General features: G+C 39.0%; 1 protein-coding gene across 4 annotated transcripts in view; it reads left to right on the forward strand.

Moving 5' to 3' along the window:
- The window catches only part of map2k4a (mitogen-activated protein kinase kinase 4a), a 135,308-nt gene that overhangs the window by 61,366 nt on the left and 56,797 nt on the right, over window positions 1–17,145 (forward strand). For all 4 annotated transcript variants that reach the window (XM_048554942.2, XM_048554943.2, XM_048554944.2 and 1 more), the window contains one exon: window positions 3,230–3,335. In XM_048554942.2, the coding sequence (XP_048410899.1) occupies window positions 3,230–3,335 (106 nt within the window). The remainder of the gene's footprint in view (window positions 1–3,229; window positions 3,336–17,145) is intronic.

Consider the following 17,145-nt stretch of genomic DNA (forward strand, 5'->3'; position numbering starts at 1 on the left):
GTCAAATAAACTCTGCCAGTTAGCTGTTGACCTCTGATTTTTCTGATCTCAAAAGACCTAACAGCCTTTGGTACATCCCTAGCATTTTGTTCGAACTCCCCTGTATACAGTCATCTAAAACATGCTTGCTAGAGAACAGGTGGTGTTGGAAGCTGTGCTGTCTGTGGGCTTCACCTTGTTTAATCTAGTGTAAAAGTATTTGCTGAACTGTAGCGCATCAGATTTCAATGACCACAGAGTGCTCTCTATATAACATTTGAAATATGAAATGGGAGCAGGATCGAGCTCTACTGAACAGACTGTAGAGTGAAAGATGAATTTGGAGTTCTCAGCAGTAAGGCGAGAGCCCAAAAAGCTGTTTGCACCTTGGCGATTCTCCTTGACATGCACTGCACAGATAGGAGTGGGATCAGAGTCTGCATACTTTGTTTGATTTGCAATGTGTCTCCCCCAACCTCACGACTTGGCTGTTTAATTATAGCTCCTGAAAAATGGCTTGGTGTCTTAAGGCAGGGCATATACACCCCAGCTTGATTAACTCAAGCTGTTTTGAACATTTATGTGTGATGCAAGGGAGGCACCTGTTCACAGTTGCCTTCAGAGATTGTGAAGTTGCATTCCTGAGCAGAATGCTGAGGCTGAAGAAGTAGAAGTTCTTTTCTCCTTACAGGCTGAATGACACATTATGATAAAGTATCCAATCAGTGATGCTACTTCCTGAGTTAACCTGGTTCTTCCTTGAATAGCCACACTGGACTCTAAATGTTAACTCTACTTTCTCAACAGACGCTACTGAGTTTCTCCAGAATTTTCCACTTTTATTTCTGACTGCTAGCTCTTCCAGATTTTGATTTTTTTTTTCCAGTCTGGCTCTGTGATGGCTCATGGACTGATCTAAAGTTGTCACCCCTACTTTACAGTAGAACTGCTTGAAGATTTAATGATGCCATGGCTTAACTTTGGAAGGAATGGAGACTTGATTGGATATGTTTTCCGGTAGCCTAGAATTGTTGTTTTTCTAATAATAGAATTGTGGTGAGTTCGTTTATTCTTTTGGAAGAGCAAGAGGAAGTAGTGTTTTGAATAAAATGTACTGTTGTCTGACTTGCCTTTCCTTTTAGTAAAGGCAAACCCCAAGTGGTTGGAGTGAGTTTTATAACTCAAGTTTACAAAATATAGACTTCGTTGTATTGGGGGGGGGAAAAATAGCTTTGAAGTAATTTCATTGAAACCTGTTTATTTTCTGTACAGTTCGGTAATGCAACCTTTATTTGCATACCCATTGTTTTGTCACCTTAGCATTCTGCAGTTTTTAGTTTCATGTAGCCACAGATGAATGAAAAATGTTTGTGTTTAGTTTCAGCTCAGCATTTGGATGTTAAAGGTAAAAATACTAGTAGTTATTAATAGATGACTGCAGTAAACTGGGTGTGTAGCCCCATAATGTAATGGCGTGATTATGCCATAATTATGGGTGTGGTAGTGTGTTGGTTAAATTGCTGGACTAGTAATTCAGAGGCCTAAAATAATTGTCTGAAGATGTGAGCTCAAATCTCACTTTGGGAAATGATGAATTTAGATCATTTAATTACTTTCTAGATCTAAAAGTCAGCATTTTCCAAGTAGTTACCAGATTGTCATAAGAACATACCTGATTCACTTGTGCCCTTTAGGAAATGTAATTTTATAGGCCACCATTAGAAAATATGCCTCAAGATTCACCGGAATGTGATTTGACTGCAAACATTTCAGTTTGTGAGATGAGTGTTGCTTTTTTATCCATCCTTAGTTGTCTTTGCGAAGTTGTACACTGAGATGGCCTAGCAAGCTGCTCAGTACTAGTATCCTGAGGGAGATTAGGGACAGGCAATAAATGTTAGCATTGTCAGTGACACCTACATAGTTTGAATTTAAAAAAATCTAGTTTTGTCAATGCATTGGAATACAGGCAAAATCTCAAACATCTGGTGTTGCTGCACAGCTAGTTCAGTGACAAAATCAGTATTTCTTGTTTGGTAGATTTGAAATGATGGGGGGAAAAATGTCAGTGGGGGGGTTGCTGATCAAATGACAGATGTACCTTTTAAAGTTGAAATGTACATATTTGTATAAGCATAAGGAAAACAGCTCAGTTACACATTGGATACATAGAGAAATATTTTTACATCAATTCATTTGAAATTAGCCTAATTTCCCCATGCCAATCAATTTTCGGTTGACTAGAATTTTATCTTTTGCAAACTAGCTTTGAGAAAATAAACTATCGGAAGCTTCCAGATTCATTTCCGAATTGGTGAACAATTAAGTAGATTCAGATGGGGCAATGGAGTTAATGTGACAGTTAATCTGTTAGCGTTTGACGGGGAAGAGAAACTTCAGCTAAAATTCCCATTCTTGATTGATCTCTATCTGACAAACTCCACTGGAAGGAGATTTGATGTTGAATGACCAAGCATTGTGCTCAGCTGTTTTAAGCAGCTTTCACTCCATTGTTACTAACTTACAAAGTGTGGTGTGATATTGTTTGAAATCCCAGAACCCCCTACGTAGCCTGTCATGAGGTCGTTGTTGATATTGTCACAAAAGACAGCAGCCAAGCGAAGTTGTCCATAAGAGTTTTAATTTTGCCCTCCTTTTCTTTCAGTTGATGCATCACATAATATTTAAAATAAAATACTTGTGTTAATTACAGAATTTTAAAATTGAACTGATGTAGTTGGCTTTCATTATACAGCCATGTATCCTTAAGAGTCTTTAATTGAGTTATAGAATTGATGAAAATTTGCCCCGTGGTGCAAAACTAGCCAGCAGTTCATATTCTAAGTGAGATTTTTCTTTTAAATGACTTGCATCCCTTGGTAAACTTAAAGCGTTTTGTCTGCTTTACAGAACTCTTAGTGATAATCTGTAAACAAAACAGCTTATAACCTTGTTTAATGGAAAATGGAGAAAAGCAGTTGTCTTTGTTATAGTGCAAATGTATTTAATTCATTCGCACCCTGTTTGGAGCCAAGATGCAGTTTTCCTTCCTGTTTTCAAGACCTCTAAGTGAACCTGAAAGTTCTTAGACTTTTCACAATGAAATTATATTTGAGGTCTGTACATGTTTGTATTCTAATCGTTATTGGTTATACAATTATTGAACAAAGATGTTGAACCGAAGACACAGTGAACATATGATTTTAACGTTATCTTTTCTGACCTTTTGTTTCTCATCTTTTTGAAACAGTTAAACGCAAAGCTTTGAAGTTGAATTTTGCCAACCCAGCCATCAAGACCACAGCAAGGCTTCCAATAAATCCAACGGGCGGAGTTCACTTTCAGAACCCACATATGTGAGTAAAGCCTTCTAGTTATACAGTCTAAAGCATTAAGATTGGTCAAGTATGCATCTGGGAAATCCTGGTACAATGTTTTGCAACCATTTTTTGTTTTGTAACCAGTACAAAAGACTAACCTGTTAATTTATTTTACTGCTTTTCTAACCAGGAAGAGTGAACCGTACTGTAGCCTGAAAATTATTGCTCCCGTTGGTTAGACATGTTTTGTGTTTCATTCCATGCTGTGCTTGATGACCAGTTCTGTTGGATGCTGGAGCAATAAGCTGATAGTCGGACTTGTGTTCCTTCAGACATCAAATCACATTAACAGAGCATTACTTCATGTTATAAAGATACTTTGAAGATTAGTTGTACAGTCTGCTAGTTGTGCATTTATACCATGTTTCCATGCTAAATGCCCTTGAATCCATGAGTTTTTTTTTGTAGTACCTTTTGTAGTTTGTTTGTTTTTACTGGAACAGGTTGCTAATCTGAAGCCAAAATGCTTGTCTGCTCCATGCAAGTCTAAATGTGGGAATTGCAAAGACTAAGTTGTATCTAACTCGGGTCCTCCTTTTTAATGAGACAGTATTTTCTTGCTCCAAAGGTTTAAAACTTCACTGCAGCAATTAGGTCCGAATTAAAGCTTGAGTTCGTTCATATGAATTCAGTAGAGTTTACAAGTGGTTCTAAGGGTGCAGCCAACCCATTCTAATTAAAATGTAGTTTCCTTGAGCTGTTTCAAAGTATGTTGAGAGCAGACATGGGTAGTTATGGACAGTAAACTTCTGTGATCATAATTGGAAGTTTTCTAAGAAAAAAAGTGAAGTGCTAAGAAAAGGCGATTGGTATCGCGTGTGTGTTATGAAGCTACTGAACTGTAGAACACATGAAACCCCCTTCAGTTATTGTAACAATCAAGTAATTGAGCTGACCAGTTTGATTTTTGCGCTGGGAGTTGGGACATATGTTTGTTACACTCGAATCAAATATAGCATTCTGTATGAGTGGAATAAGTAAAATAACTAGCATGAGCAACATTCTCTGCTAAAGTCAATTATTATGAAGAAAAGGAGCATAGTAGTGTGATCCATGGTTATATTGTACATGTTTTGGAGTTGTTTACATTTTTGTTTAAAAATACAGTTTAATTGAAAAAATGAAACCAATTGTGAGCAGAGATATTATTTAACAGTTACGGTTGCACTTAATCAGCTTTGTTCTACCCCTGCATTAAAATGGAGTCATACCTAGCATGGAAGAAGTTGGTTGTGGTTGTTAGAGGGGTATCATCTTGGCCCCAGGACATCACGACAAGAATTCCTTGGGGTAGTGGCCTGGGCCCAAACAACCTTAACTGCTTCATCAATGACAGTTCTTTCATCATAAGGTGCAGTGAGTCCCCAGTTCTGATGGTTTCTGACTCCTTAAATGCTGAAACAATTTGTGTCCAAATGCAACAAGATCTGGATGGTATCCAGGATTAGGCTGCGAAAGGTCAAATAACATTGGTGCCACATAAGTGCCAGGCAATGACCATCTCCATCAAGAGAGAATCCAGCCATCACCTTTCGACGTGCGGTGTCATTGCCATTGCCAAATCCCCCACTGCCAATGTTCTGGGAGTTACTTTTGACCAGAAATTTAACTGGACTAGCCGTGTGAATACTTGGAACTACAAGACTAGCTCGAGCTAGGAGCCCTGCAATAACTCACCACTTGACTATCCATTCTCCTGTTGCTTGGATGAGAACAACTTCAACTCTCAAGCCTGACACTATGCAGGATAAAGCAATCCACTTGATTTGCACTGCATCAACAAACATTTATTTCCTCCAGCCCTGAGGTGTTGCATGATTGTACATCATGCAACTGGCTGGTTTGTCTTAAGAAAAAGTCATCTAATGCTCATTCTGGGCCTTCACAAACCATGGGCCTTGCCTGATCCAGGTGAATTGCCCTTGGAATAGTCTAAACCATTTGACAGCATCCTCGCTGAATTTACTGATTTGCGTACATTGGCTGAGTATTTTGGGTGTCATAACTGGGCATGCTTCCTCCAGTTTTGTTCTGCCTGCTTTGGAGCTGGTGAATACTTTGTTCAGTCTCACATCGATTTCAGTATGGAGGCTGCCTACATGGAGCTTGGTAGAAAAGTGCAGGTTCATGTCATCTGCCATAAAAAGTGAATCAAGGGTGATACAGACATTTTGATGGTGAAGAGCTTTGGAGAATTGTTCAAATGACCAGTGTAATTGAAGCTCAGATAAATGTTTCTCTAATTAAATCTTTGTCCTCTCCTATCCCAATTATAATTGTTAATCATAGAACAGTGTGGATTTTTACCATTGTTCAAATCCACTAACAGTTGCATTCACTCTCTGATATGGAGATCCTTTCAGCTAAACAGTTTGTTTGCCATATTATGCAAACAATTTGCTTATTAAGCACAAGCTCAGTTTTTTTAAACTAATGTTATTTTGAAAATGACAAATCTAAGAACTTAAATTCTTTGGTTAATTGAGTCTTGTATTACATTATATTTTCAATAAAGTTCTTGTTCACCAATCAGTTACATTTCAGTGCTAATTGGAGGTAGCTTGAAGCAGGGCATCTGCTGTGTGCTATTATGCTGAATTGAATTGTTTTCGTTCCTGTTGAGTCCTGGTTATGGATACTGCCAGGCTCTTTCACTGGAGAGGTCAGGTCGGTGAGCTGAACTAATGCCACTGTGCCCACTAGGAGGCATCTGGGAGAAACATGGTGTGCCTGATTGCATAATTATTGCATTTATTGGTGAGAAACATCTGGCCTTCGTTTGATGGCAGTTTATAACGGAATGAAAATGAATGAGTAATTTGGCAAGAAATTGATATCAGTTCACACAGGACTCAGTTCCACAATGTCCTGAACCTCTAGTATGTTGTGCTGTGACTGTTGTGTGTCAGTGGACTGAAGTTGCTAGGCCATTTCAGAGACCATGTAAGAGTCAACCACATTTCTGTGAATATAGAGCCACGTAGAGGCCAGAAAAGGGAAGAAGGATGATTACTTCTAAAGGTAAATATGCAAATAGTTGCTATTGTAAGCATTTATTGTCCAGAGGGCAGTTAAGTGTGAACCACCTAGCTTGGGTGGGTTTTTTCAAACATTGTACAGTTTACAGGATTTAGTTTTTTAAACTTGTACTTGTCCCCTCACCCCAAAGTCCACAGTATCAAAAAAAAACTTATTGCAGTTATTGTATTAGCCAACTAATTGGCATATCAGATTTTAAAAATAACAACGTCAACTGGATTTGTTACAAAATTCAACAGAACTAACAATAAAAAAAGAAAAAATTATTTTCACGGGCTGGGGATTGTAGAACCAGGGGTCTTGGACTGAGAATTAAGAGCAGGCCATTCAGGAGATATTTAGGAAACATTTTGACGCACAAAAGGTAGTAGAGGTTTAGACCTCTCTTCCATAAATGGGAGTGGATACTGGATCAGTTAAATTTTAAATCTGGAGGTAGATACAAGTTTGTCACTTTTATAAATGACTTGGACACAGGCATAGGTGGATGGGTTAGTTTGCAGATGACACTAAAGTCGGCGGAGTGGTGGACGGTGTGGAAGAATTTTGCAGGTTGCAGGGAGACTTGGATAAACTGCAGAATTGGGCTGAAAGGTGGCAAATGGAGTTAGATGCGGATAAATGTGAGGTGATTCACTTCGGGAAGAAGAATAGGAAGGCAGAATACCACGTTAATGGCAAGATTCTTGGTAGTGTGAATGTACAGAGGGATCTTGGTGTCCATGTATATAGATCCCTGAAAGTTGCCACCCAGGTTGATAGTGCTGTTAAGAAGGCTTACGGTGTGTTAGGTTTTATTGGTAGAGGGACTGAGTTTCGGAGTCGTGATGTCATGCTGCAACTGTACAAAATGCTAGTGCAGCCTCACTTGGAAAATTGTGTGCAGTTCTGGTCGCCCCATTACAGGAAGAATGTGGATGCACTGGAAAAGGTGCAGAGGAGATTTACCAGGATGTTGCCTGGTCTGGAGCGAAGGCCTTATGAAGAAAGGCTGAAGGACTTGGGTCTGTTCTCATTGGCGAGAAGAAGGCCAAGAGGGAATTTATTAGAGACATACAAGATGATCAGAGGATTAGATAGGGTGGACAGTGAGAGTCTTTTTCCGAGGATGATGATGTCAGCTTGTACGAGGGGGCGTAGCTGCAAATTGAGGGGTGTTAGATTTAAAACAGATGTCAGAGGCAGGTTCTTTACTCAGACTGGCAAGGGCGTGGAATGCCCTGCCTGCCAATGTAGTGAACTCAGCCACATTAGGGGCATTTAAACAGTCCTGGGATAAGCAGATGGATGATAATGGGATAGTGTAGGGGGATGGGCTTAGATTAGTTCACAGGTCGGTGCAACATCGAGGACTGAAGGGCCTGCTCTGTGCTGTATTGTTCCATGTTCTAAGAATTACCTATTTTGAAGTTTGACTTCAAAAAAAGCCTTTGTGTACATGTTGTACTGGCCCATTATCCAATAATGTCCTGTGCATTTGAGAACCCCAAAGCAAAATTTGAATATCTGTTCAGTTATGTTTTAAGTTGGCTTTTGTCAATTATTCCCATTAGCAGCACTCATTTACCACACTTTTTGTGGTTACTCATCATAGTTTACACTCCCATTTCTTGGAGGGATAGGTTCACAGGGCCTAGACCCTGGATATTTGGAACTTAGGTCCAGTGAATGATAAATTAGTGGTTTGGAAATGAAGTGGGAAAAGTTCAAAAGATTCAAGATTGCACAGTATGTCCAATTGAAAGTGGGTTGTTCTGGAACCAGTTGTTAGATTTGATCATTCATTTCCATATTATATGTGCATTTTCATCCGAGCCGTCAGTGCAATCTCCATTATAAAGTTCTGACTTGTTGGGGGACCAGAAACAGCATGTACTTTGTTATGTTAGGATATAAATATGCATGGTTTATAATATATTACTAGATATGAATAGAGCATTTTACAATGATATTTTCTTTATTCATTAATGAGATGTGAGCATTACTGGTGAAGCCAACATTTATTGTCCATTCCTCATTGATCTGGAGAAGGTGGTGAGCTGCACTTCTTGGGGTTTAGAGCACTTTGAATGCCATTAAGAATGGAAATCTAGGATTTTAATCAAGCCACAGTTAAGGATGATGTGTAGCTTGGCAGAGAGCTTGCACGTGATTATGTTCCTAAGCATCTGCCTCTGTTTTTCTCGGGCAGAGCACTGTCCAAACCTGAGACCTCTATTTTAAGCAATGTTGAGTTGCAGTAATACATCTTGCAAATTGTACACACTGCACTGCTGGTGCTGTGTCAATGGTGAAACGAATGAATGTTGAAGGTGGTGGATGGGATACCAGTCAAGTGGGTGGCTTTGTGTTGGCTGGTGTCAAGTTTCATAACTGTTATCACTGGCCTCGTTCAGCCGAACGGAAATTTTGTGAATGATGAGTATGCGCGTTTCCCCTGCCTAATGCAAATTGATATGTGTTAGTCCGAATTGGAGTTCAGCTTGATTTTTCTGAAGAAGGATCTCAACCAGAAATGTCCGCTTACCTGCTCCTGTGATGCTGCTGTGTTCATCCAGCTCTACACCTTGTTATCTCAGATTCTGCAACATCAGTTTCTACTAGCCCCATTATCGTAACTCACTTGTAAGAATATGTGGCGTGAGTTGTGTTACAAATCAGTTACGCTGCAAATTCTATTGCTTCACTTGGTTCATGTGGAACTTTATTCCATGACTTTTTTTTGGTTTTGGAATCATTTGTGTTTCACACGGCAGCAGCAGGGTGTTGATTCCATTGTGAATGTATTGATTTTAAAGAAACAGTCAATATTTATTCACTTATGTTAGATGTTTTGAATGATCATTTTTACCACTTTCTGTTTTGATGTTTCATATCCTAAAATAATACTGGTATGAAATAAACTAATGTTCTTTGTTCTTTTGGTTTTAAAGTTCCTTCATACCATTTAGAATTGGAAATAGTTTTGCTGGATTATCCTTCTTATCCCTCAATGTTGAATGTTGTTTCAAGATAACCTTTTGCTATTCCAATTGGAAGAAGTTCTTGTTATCTTGTATGTTTGCTCTTGAATTATTCCTGAACTGGTATCATTTTTAGTGAATTTCATGGATTCTGCATTCAACAGGAAGCAGTCAGAAGGTATGGGTCATGATTAGGTTGGTATATTGATATACCGACTTCATGGGGTGCCATAGAGTTCAGTGACACCTCCAACTGTTCATAATCGTTATTAGTTACATGGTTGGAGGAGCTGACTGTGTTGTGGCCGAATGCTGATACAGAAATAGGTGAACTGACCAGTTGCAAAGAGGACACAGCATACAAAGGAATATGGATTTAGTAAGTGGGCAAAATATTGGCAGATCGTGTTGACTGTAGGTGAACAGTGTGAACTTGTCAACTTTGGCTTGCAGAATAGAAAGCAAAATGTAATTTGTACAGGAAGAGACTACAGAATGCTGTGGCACAGTGTGTCTGGCTGTCTTTGTGAATCTTAATGTTAACCAGCAGAAATGACAAGTAGTTTGCATAACAAATGGAATGTTGGCCTTACTGCATGGAAAATGGAAGTAGTGAAGTATTGCTGCAAATTGTACAAGGCATTTGTAAGGCTGTGTACAGTTTTGATGCCCTTTATTTATTTGGCAGGCCTACCTCATTAGACAGTTCAGAAAAGGTACAGTCACCTGATCCTTGGGGTGAGGGGTCAGTTTGGGAGCAATTGAGCACATTGGGCCTATATTCACTGACTTTAAGAAGAATGAGAAACAATCTTGTTGCAACATGTAAGATTCTGAGCAAGTTTGATAGGATAGATGTTGAGAAGACATTTGCCCTTGACAGAATCTAGAACTAGGCACAGTTTCAAAATAAGTGGCTTCCCATTTAAAACAGTTTCTTTTCAGAATCACTCTTTGGAATTCATCACTCCAGTGAGGAGTTATTGTCAATTCAGCCTTGGATATATTCAGATACTTGAACTACAAGTAAGTAAGTTTATGAATGGGTTGAGGTGGAGTTGAAGCACAGTCAGATTGGAAGGGATCTTACTGAACAGTGGATGGGATTTTAGAGACAGTAAGTCTGCTACTCTTATTTGGTAGCTAGGCCCTAAGTTTGAATTCCTTCCATGACCTCTGCATTCTTTGCTAATGTTCTTTCAACTGAAATATCAACCTGGATTATGTGCCTTTAAAAGTGGAGTTGAATTTGAATCCACAAATGTCTGTGCAGTTGATGGCCTACCACTTGAGCTAAGTTTGATCAAAGCAGTTATTTCTTCATTTACTAAGTCCTGAACAAAAGGCAATCCCTTCAACAGTATGCGCAGTTGTTTCTGACTCCTGTGCTGAGTTATTGACTAAGGCGGCCAGAACTGGATTGTTTGCCTTGTTTCACATGCAGAAATTAAGGATTATATTCAGTAGATTGCTTCTTGGGTCCATTAATTCTCACAAACTGAATAGAAATTCTTTTTAAAAAATTTTTGTAAGCCATTGTATGTGGTTTTCCTTCTTGCTTGAATCTCTCACCATTTTCAGTAAAGCTCCATTATGGAAATTAATTGAGGATGTAGCTGTATAATTTAACTGATTTTTCTGTTATTAGATTGCAGTTGATTTGAGTCAGAATTTACCTAAATATACTTCTGTATCAATCGAAAATATCCTCACTTCTAAGTCTTTTTGCAAGAATTACTTCCAAACAGTCATTTTGGCTCGGTTTGTGGGTATTTGCGAGGTTGTTAACTTGCTTGCCGAGCTGCCTCGTTCTCATTCAGATGCTTCGTCACCATGCCAGTTGACATTATCGATGGAGCTTCTGAGAAGCACCATTATTCACCTCCACTTGGAATTTATACAATCTGGTCTGTTCTGGTCAGTAGTGTCATTTCCGGTTTTGATCTGTATGGGTTTATGTATGGGGTTTGAATGGGGTTCAATTCTACATGTTTGTTGAATGCATTATGGGTGGAGAACCATGCCTTTAGGAATTTCCGTGCATGTCTTTATTTGGCTTGGTTAAACTTGTCCCAGTTAAACCGATGGCCTTCATTGTCTGAGTGTACCGAGATTGATGCTACATTAATACTAATGAACATCAGCTAGCAACAAAATGACGTGATCTTCCCTTGATATCGGTACACTCATTTAAACTGATGGTCTTCATTGTCTGAGTGTACCGATATTAAAGAGAGCTCATCATGCCATTTTTGATACTAGTCATGTTCATTAGTATTAATGTAGCATTAATCACAGTACACTCAGACATTGAAGGCTATCAGTTTAACTGGGACAGGTTTAACCAAGCCAAACAAAGATATGCACGGGAATTGCTAAAGGCATGGTTCTCCACCCATAATGCATTCAACAAACATATATAGAAGTGCAGCCCACATACAAACCCATGCGGATCAAAACCGGAAATGACACTACTCACCATAACGGACCAGAACAGTGTAAATTCCAAGTGGAGGTGAATAACATTGCTTCATCGGAGGCTCCACTGATGTCACCTGGCATGGTGACAAAACGTCTGAATGAAAACAAGCCAGCACGACAAGCAAATCAGCAACCTCACCCACAACCTGAGCTGTGGATATTTGCCTCTTGAATCTAAAGATTGTGGGCACCACTCGCACTTAAGTATCTGGAAACATTATGTAAGCTGACCAATGATTGCTGAAGGTGTTCGCTGCTCAAATAAAAATACCGAAGCAAGTGAGCACAGATATTAGATAAAGATTCATTAAATTGTTACAGACAAGCTATGTCTCTTGACAATTACTGAGAATTTCTAACTCAGAATCCCTGCAGTGTGGAAACAGGCCCTTCGGCCCAACAAGTTCGACCCTTGGAACATCCCACCCAGACCCATCCCCCTATAACCCACACATCCCTGAACACTACAGGTAATTCAGCATGGCCAATCCACCTAATCTGCGCATCTCTGGACTGTGGGAGGAAACCAGAGCACCTGGAGTTAACCCACGCAGACACTGGGAGAATGTGCAAACTCCACACAGGCTGTCGCCTGAGGCTAGAATCGAACTCAGGTCCCTGGCGCTGTGAGACAGCACTGCTAACAACTGAGCCACCGTGCTGCCCTGAATAGATTAACTATACCCGTACTGTTTGACCCAGAATGAATTTCTAAACCCAAACCACCTCCATCAAAGATGGCTCATGTACCTTTACCAAAGCAATAGTACTGATCTTCACTCTGGTTGACTTTATTTGCAGAAACCCTTGGTGCTTTTGTTGTCTCCTAAATCAGGAATTCTAGCACCCTCCTAACTAGCATCCCATTTTTGATTTTTCCCTTTGTCATCACGTCATGTTGTCATATTCAAAATAGGTCTGGAATTGTGCACATGCATTTAAGATGAACTCTTGGACATAGTTGCTCACAGTTGCACATGTCTGCACATATTTTTCTCAGGTCCAGATAGCAGCCCATACAAGTGAAGACAGCATATGTAGCCATCATGCTGTGATAAAATTATTACAATTATGTAGCTGTCATTAAGCCTTTTCCTGCCCGGTTGATGCTTTGTAACTACAAAGCTGAATGACTTTTTTTAGTTAACTGATTCCACACCAATTCACATTTGACAGCCTGAATTGAAAACCTTGCTCGTGCTTTGACAGCATGAACAATTCTGCCACAGTGACTGAGACAATTCACAACATTCTCAAGCAACTGACAGTTTATTTTTTAAGGAAAACTTTCAAGAAGTCAGTTTACCTAACTTCTCAATGTCAGTGAATCCATATAATAATTCCACATGATCTGGATCCACATCTTTACCAAAACGTAGTTCTGCCTTGAGCTGTATGTTACCTGTAACAAGTTTTGTTGAAATCCATCCATTAATTTTTGAGATTATTTACAACAAACCGATAGCACAAATGCTTTACCGACTTAAGTGGTAAGAAACACAAGTAACAGTAGTGACAATGCTAAAATGGTATTGCACTGTGTTTTGTCACACCCTTGGGTGAAGTTTCAAGACCGTAAGTTTGTTTTAAAAATGCGTACCTTTAAGTTTAATGTTTTTAAAAACTTTGTATGCAGTTTTATATTTGAAGCAGCTGATATTTCAATTTTAATTTCTACATACTCCTTAGCACTGGGTCTATATTGTAACCATATTTTTTTGCGATCATAGGCAACTGACTGATTTGAAATGTGCATGCTGCATTTATTAATTCCTAATAGTTTGCTCTAATATTCTAATTATTGGATCTGTTAAAGGCACCTTTTTATGCATGGACAGATGACTACAACCTGTGTTTTTGGGTTGTTGACAAGGCAGGGTGCTGTTTTCTAGACTCCCAGAATTTGCTTGTATTTAGTTATTGCAATGAAACATGTAGCATTTTCAGATTAAACTTCAGATGTATCTTTATTGTCTAAATTTTCAAAAAGTTAGATTTTTAAAAAATCAAAAAATACATCTGTTTAATCTTTATTTCGTCAAGTTTCAATTTATTCCTTTTTCTCCCAACTTAATTCTGATTGAAGTTTGTTTTCCTCTGTTCCTGCAACCACACCCACTATTTTGGAAATGGGAGCAGTTGAATACTGCCTCCCATTGAAATATTGCCAATCAAAGGCAAGGAGTTGAAAATTGTCCAAGTCAAGTTCTAAATGCAATGTTGCCAATTTTATTCATTTCATGTCTAAACCAGAGAAAGGACAATCACCAGAGTGTAAGGCTGGATGAACACAGCAGGCTGAGCAGGAATGCTAATGTTTTGGGCCGAGACCCTCCTTCCTTTTCTGAAGAAGGGTCTAGGCCCAAAACGTCAGCCTTCCTGCTCCTCTGGTGCTGCTTGGCTTGCTGTGTTCTTCCAGCTCTACACCTTGTTACCTCAGATTCTCCAGCATCTGTAGTTCCTAATATCTCCAAAGGACTATCACTATCATGAGTAAGACAATAAACGTGTTTACCCGGACAAACCAAAGTGGTTATTTATCTAGGATTGATAAATTCAGTAAATAAGTTAATAATTTAATCAACATTTGGTTGAAATGTACAGAGTGAAAGGTACAGTAAGAGTTCCTTTGTTGAAATCAAATTTCAAGCCTGTATATTGAAAATACCAGTTTCAGCTGAAGAGAAACCTTGAGCCATGCCATGACTTTGCAAACCAGGAAATGAGCTGCAGGTAAAAACTTTAGGATTCTCTACCCTGGAGATCTATGGATGCTTGGTCATGGAGTGTTAAAGCCAAATATAGTTACGTTGAAGATACAATTTAAAGATATTAAGTAAGGAATGTGGGGGATTAATGTAAGGAAAACGGTATTGGAAGTTGAAAGGATCAGATTCAGTGGGTTGAGTGGTTGCCAACTCTTATTTTCTTGTATGCACATTTCGACTGCAGCTCTGAACCTCGGTCTGTAACTTGTAAACTTCTAAAATTTATTTTCTTCTCAGTGCTCTCTCCTATAGTCAGGTTTCCTTTCTTTTTCCAAGTGGGTCCTCAGTTGAACCAAGTCTCTACCTCAACCTTTCTCTGCCACTTGGCACACCTACTTCCTTGCCACGATTGCGGGCCTGAATGCATCTTTAGATAAACCAATAGCTTAACCTTGTTTCTCACTTGGCATCCTCCAGAGGACGACTTGAGAGTTAATTGCTGCTGAAACATGAAAAAACAGATGTTCCAGTTGCCCAATACCGCTTACTCTCTGAACTTCCTGCCCAGTGCACCGTCTGCGGGCTAGTCATGTTAATCTCCATCCTGTCCGACTACTTACTTCTGAAGCTGTTTTATGTCATCTTTCAACACACATTGGTTGACTTTGCCATGTTTGCATGTTACCTTGGTCCTTTCAGTTGCACCAAAACAGTCGTAACATTAAAAATAGAAAACTAGTTGAAATTATGAAAACTGGTTAGTTACCATGTATATTTAAGGGAGGAGTGTATACAGATGTAAGTTTTTAGCAAGCATGCGTATGCCTGTGCAGTTGTCCGTATTTTGAATTTCTAGTCAATTTCAGAATGCCAAAGAAATCAACCAAGGTGGTGAAATCCAGAAAATCAAACAAATGCAAGATCCTTTCAAATTGAAGTAAAGCTTACTTCAAATCAAAATCTTGAATATGACACATTTGTTCCAGTTTTAACAGATTACAACAAGATAAGACAAAAAACTCATAACTTTGAATGTATGAATGAAATGGACACCAATATAAAGAACTTGTAGGTTTGGTCATTGTCGGTAAGAGCAATTTGGAAACAGTTTCCATTATTAACTACATCTGCTACATTGATTCTGTGTCTCACTAGGATGGGCGCCATCTATTTTATCCTCCTAAACTCTGAGACACTGGAAGGTTGGGCCGTATCTCAAAATGCTTTTTATGATGGAGAAGAGTTCGTTTGCTGAGGTCAACAAAATCAGCGCTGTGGATTTGAGTTCCACTTTATAATTCCAACATCCAATAATGTGTAAAAACCCAAAGAACTGCGGATGCTGTAAATCAGGAACAAAAACAAAGTTGCTGGAAAAGCACGACAGGCCTGGCAGCATCTATGGAGGAGAAAACAGTTATTGTTTTGGGTCCAGTGACCCTTCCTCAGAACTCAAAAACTAGGGGGGTGGGGGGGCGCAGTGGTGCTGGTGGAAGTACAGCATGTCATGGTGGCAAGAATGATGAGAAATTGGACAGTAATCCAAATAATCAGGTCACATACATGTTTGTTAGCTTGAGTGCCAAATTTGGATGCTGTGTGAGGTCTGGGTCTTAAGCTTCTAAGGAAGTATCCTAGCCCAAATATAATTCTTTGCTTGTTTGGGTTTACTCCTATTAAACTTTGTAAAAATGCCTTTATTTGAATCTTTGTACCTGTGAAATCCATTACTGATTATGTTTAGCACAGAATGTTAAATGATTTAAAGCTTATTAAAAACAGTAACTACTTAAGGTTGAATCCTTTGAAAAATTGTGTTCTACAATGTAATTTTTAGGAAAACATAATTGGAATGCCTTGTTAAACATGGATTTTATTTGCACTGTGTTGCATCGAGCAATCTTCTTATCAAACTTTTGTGTACCTTTTTATTAATAAATTCAAAACTCCTTTAAAACCTGACCAAAATAGCTTTGTATAAAAAGGGATGACAATGTGTAGAGCTGGACGAACACAGCAGACCAAGCAGCATCATAGGAGCAGGAAAGCCGATGTTTTGGGCCTAGACATGGCTAAATTGGTGCGCATTCCCTTCCCTAAACTTTGTAAGAGAGTTGCTCTTTTTGACATGCGCAGTGCGTATCTTAATGTGGAAGTTCAATCCTGATGCAATAGCACTGTTGAGGCACCCATTAAAGTAGTAAAGTAGAGCTGTAGCTATTTTGGGAGGTGTGAAAGATCAGCTTTGTATGCTAAGTTTTGACAGCTGCATGAAAATCTTTTTGATGAAGAGGTTCCAGCAGCGTTGACTGATGCCTTGGGTATAGTCCAACAGTGTCTTATGTAGGAGTATGGAGTTAAAGAAAGGAAATTTTGTTTTGCTTTGTGAAAACACTTCAGTTATTGCACCTATTTGAAAAGAAGTATAAATTATTGAATCATCAGAAATACTGTGTTTAATTCACAGTATTTGTTGCAGCTTTCTTGCAGCTTTCACATAGAAAAAGACTTGACTTTGGGCTACAGTTGGTGCTGACAATTGGAAGTTTCCCCAGTAAACATAAACATTAACAAATTTAATTACTGAACTTGATA

Source organism: Stegostoma tigrinum, chromosome 22, assembly GCF_030684315.1.
Source record: "Stegostoma tigrinum isolate sSteTig4 chromosome 22, sSteTig4.hap1, whole genome shotgun sequence".
NCBI lineage: Eukaryota > Metazoa > Chordata > Chondrichthyes > Orectolobiformes > Stegostomatidae > Stegostoma > Stegostoma tigrinum.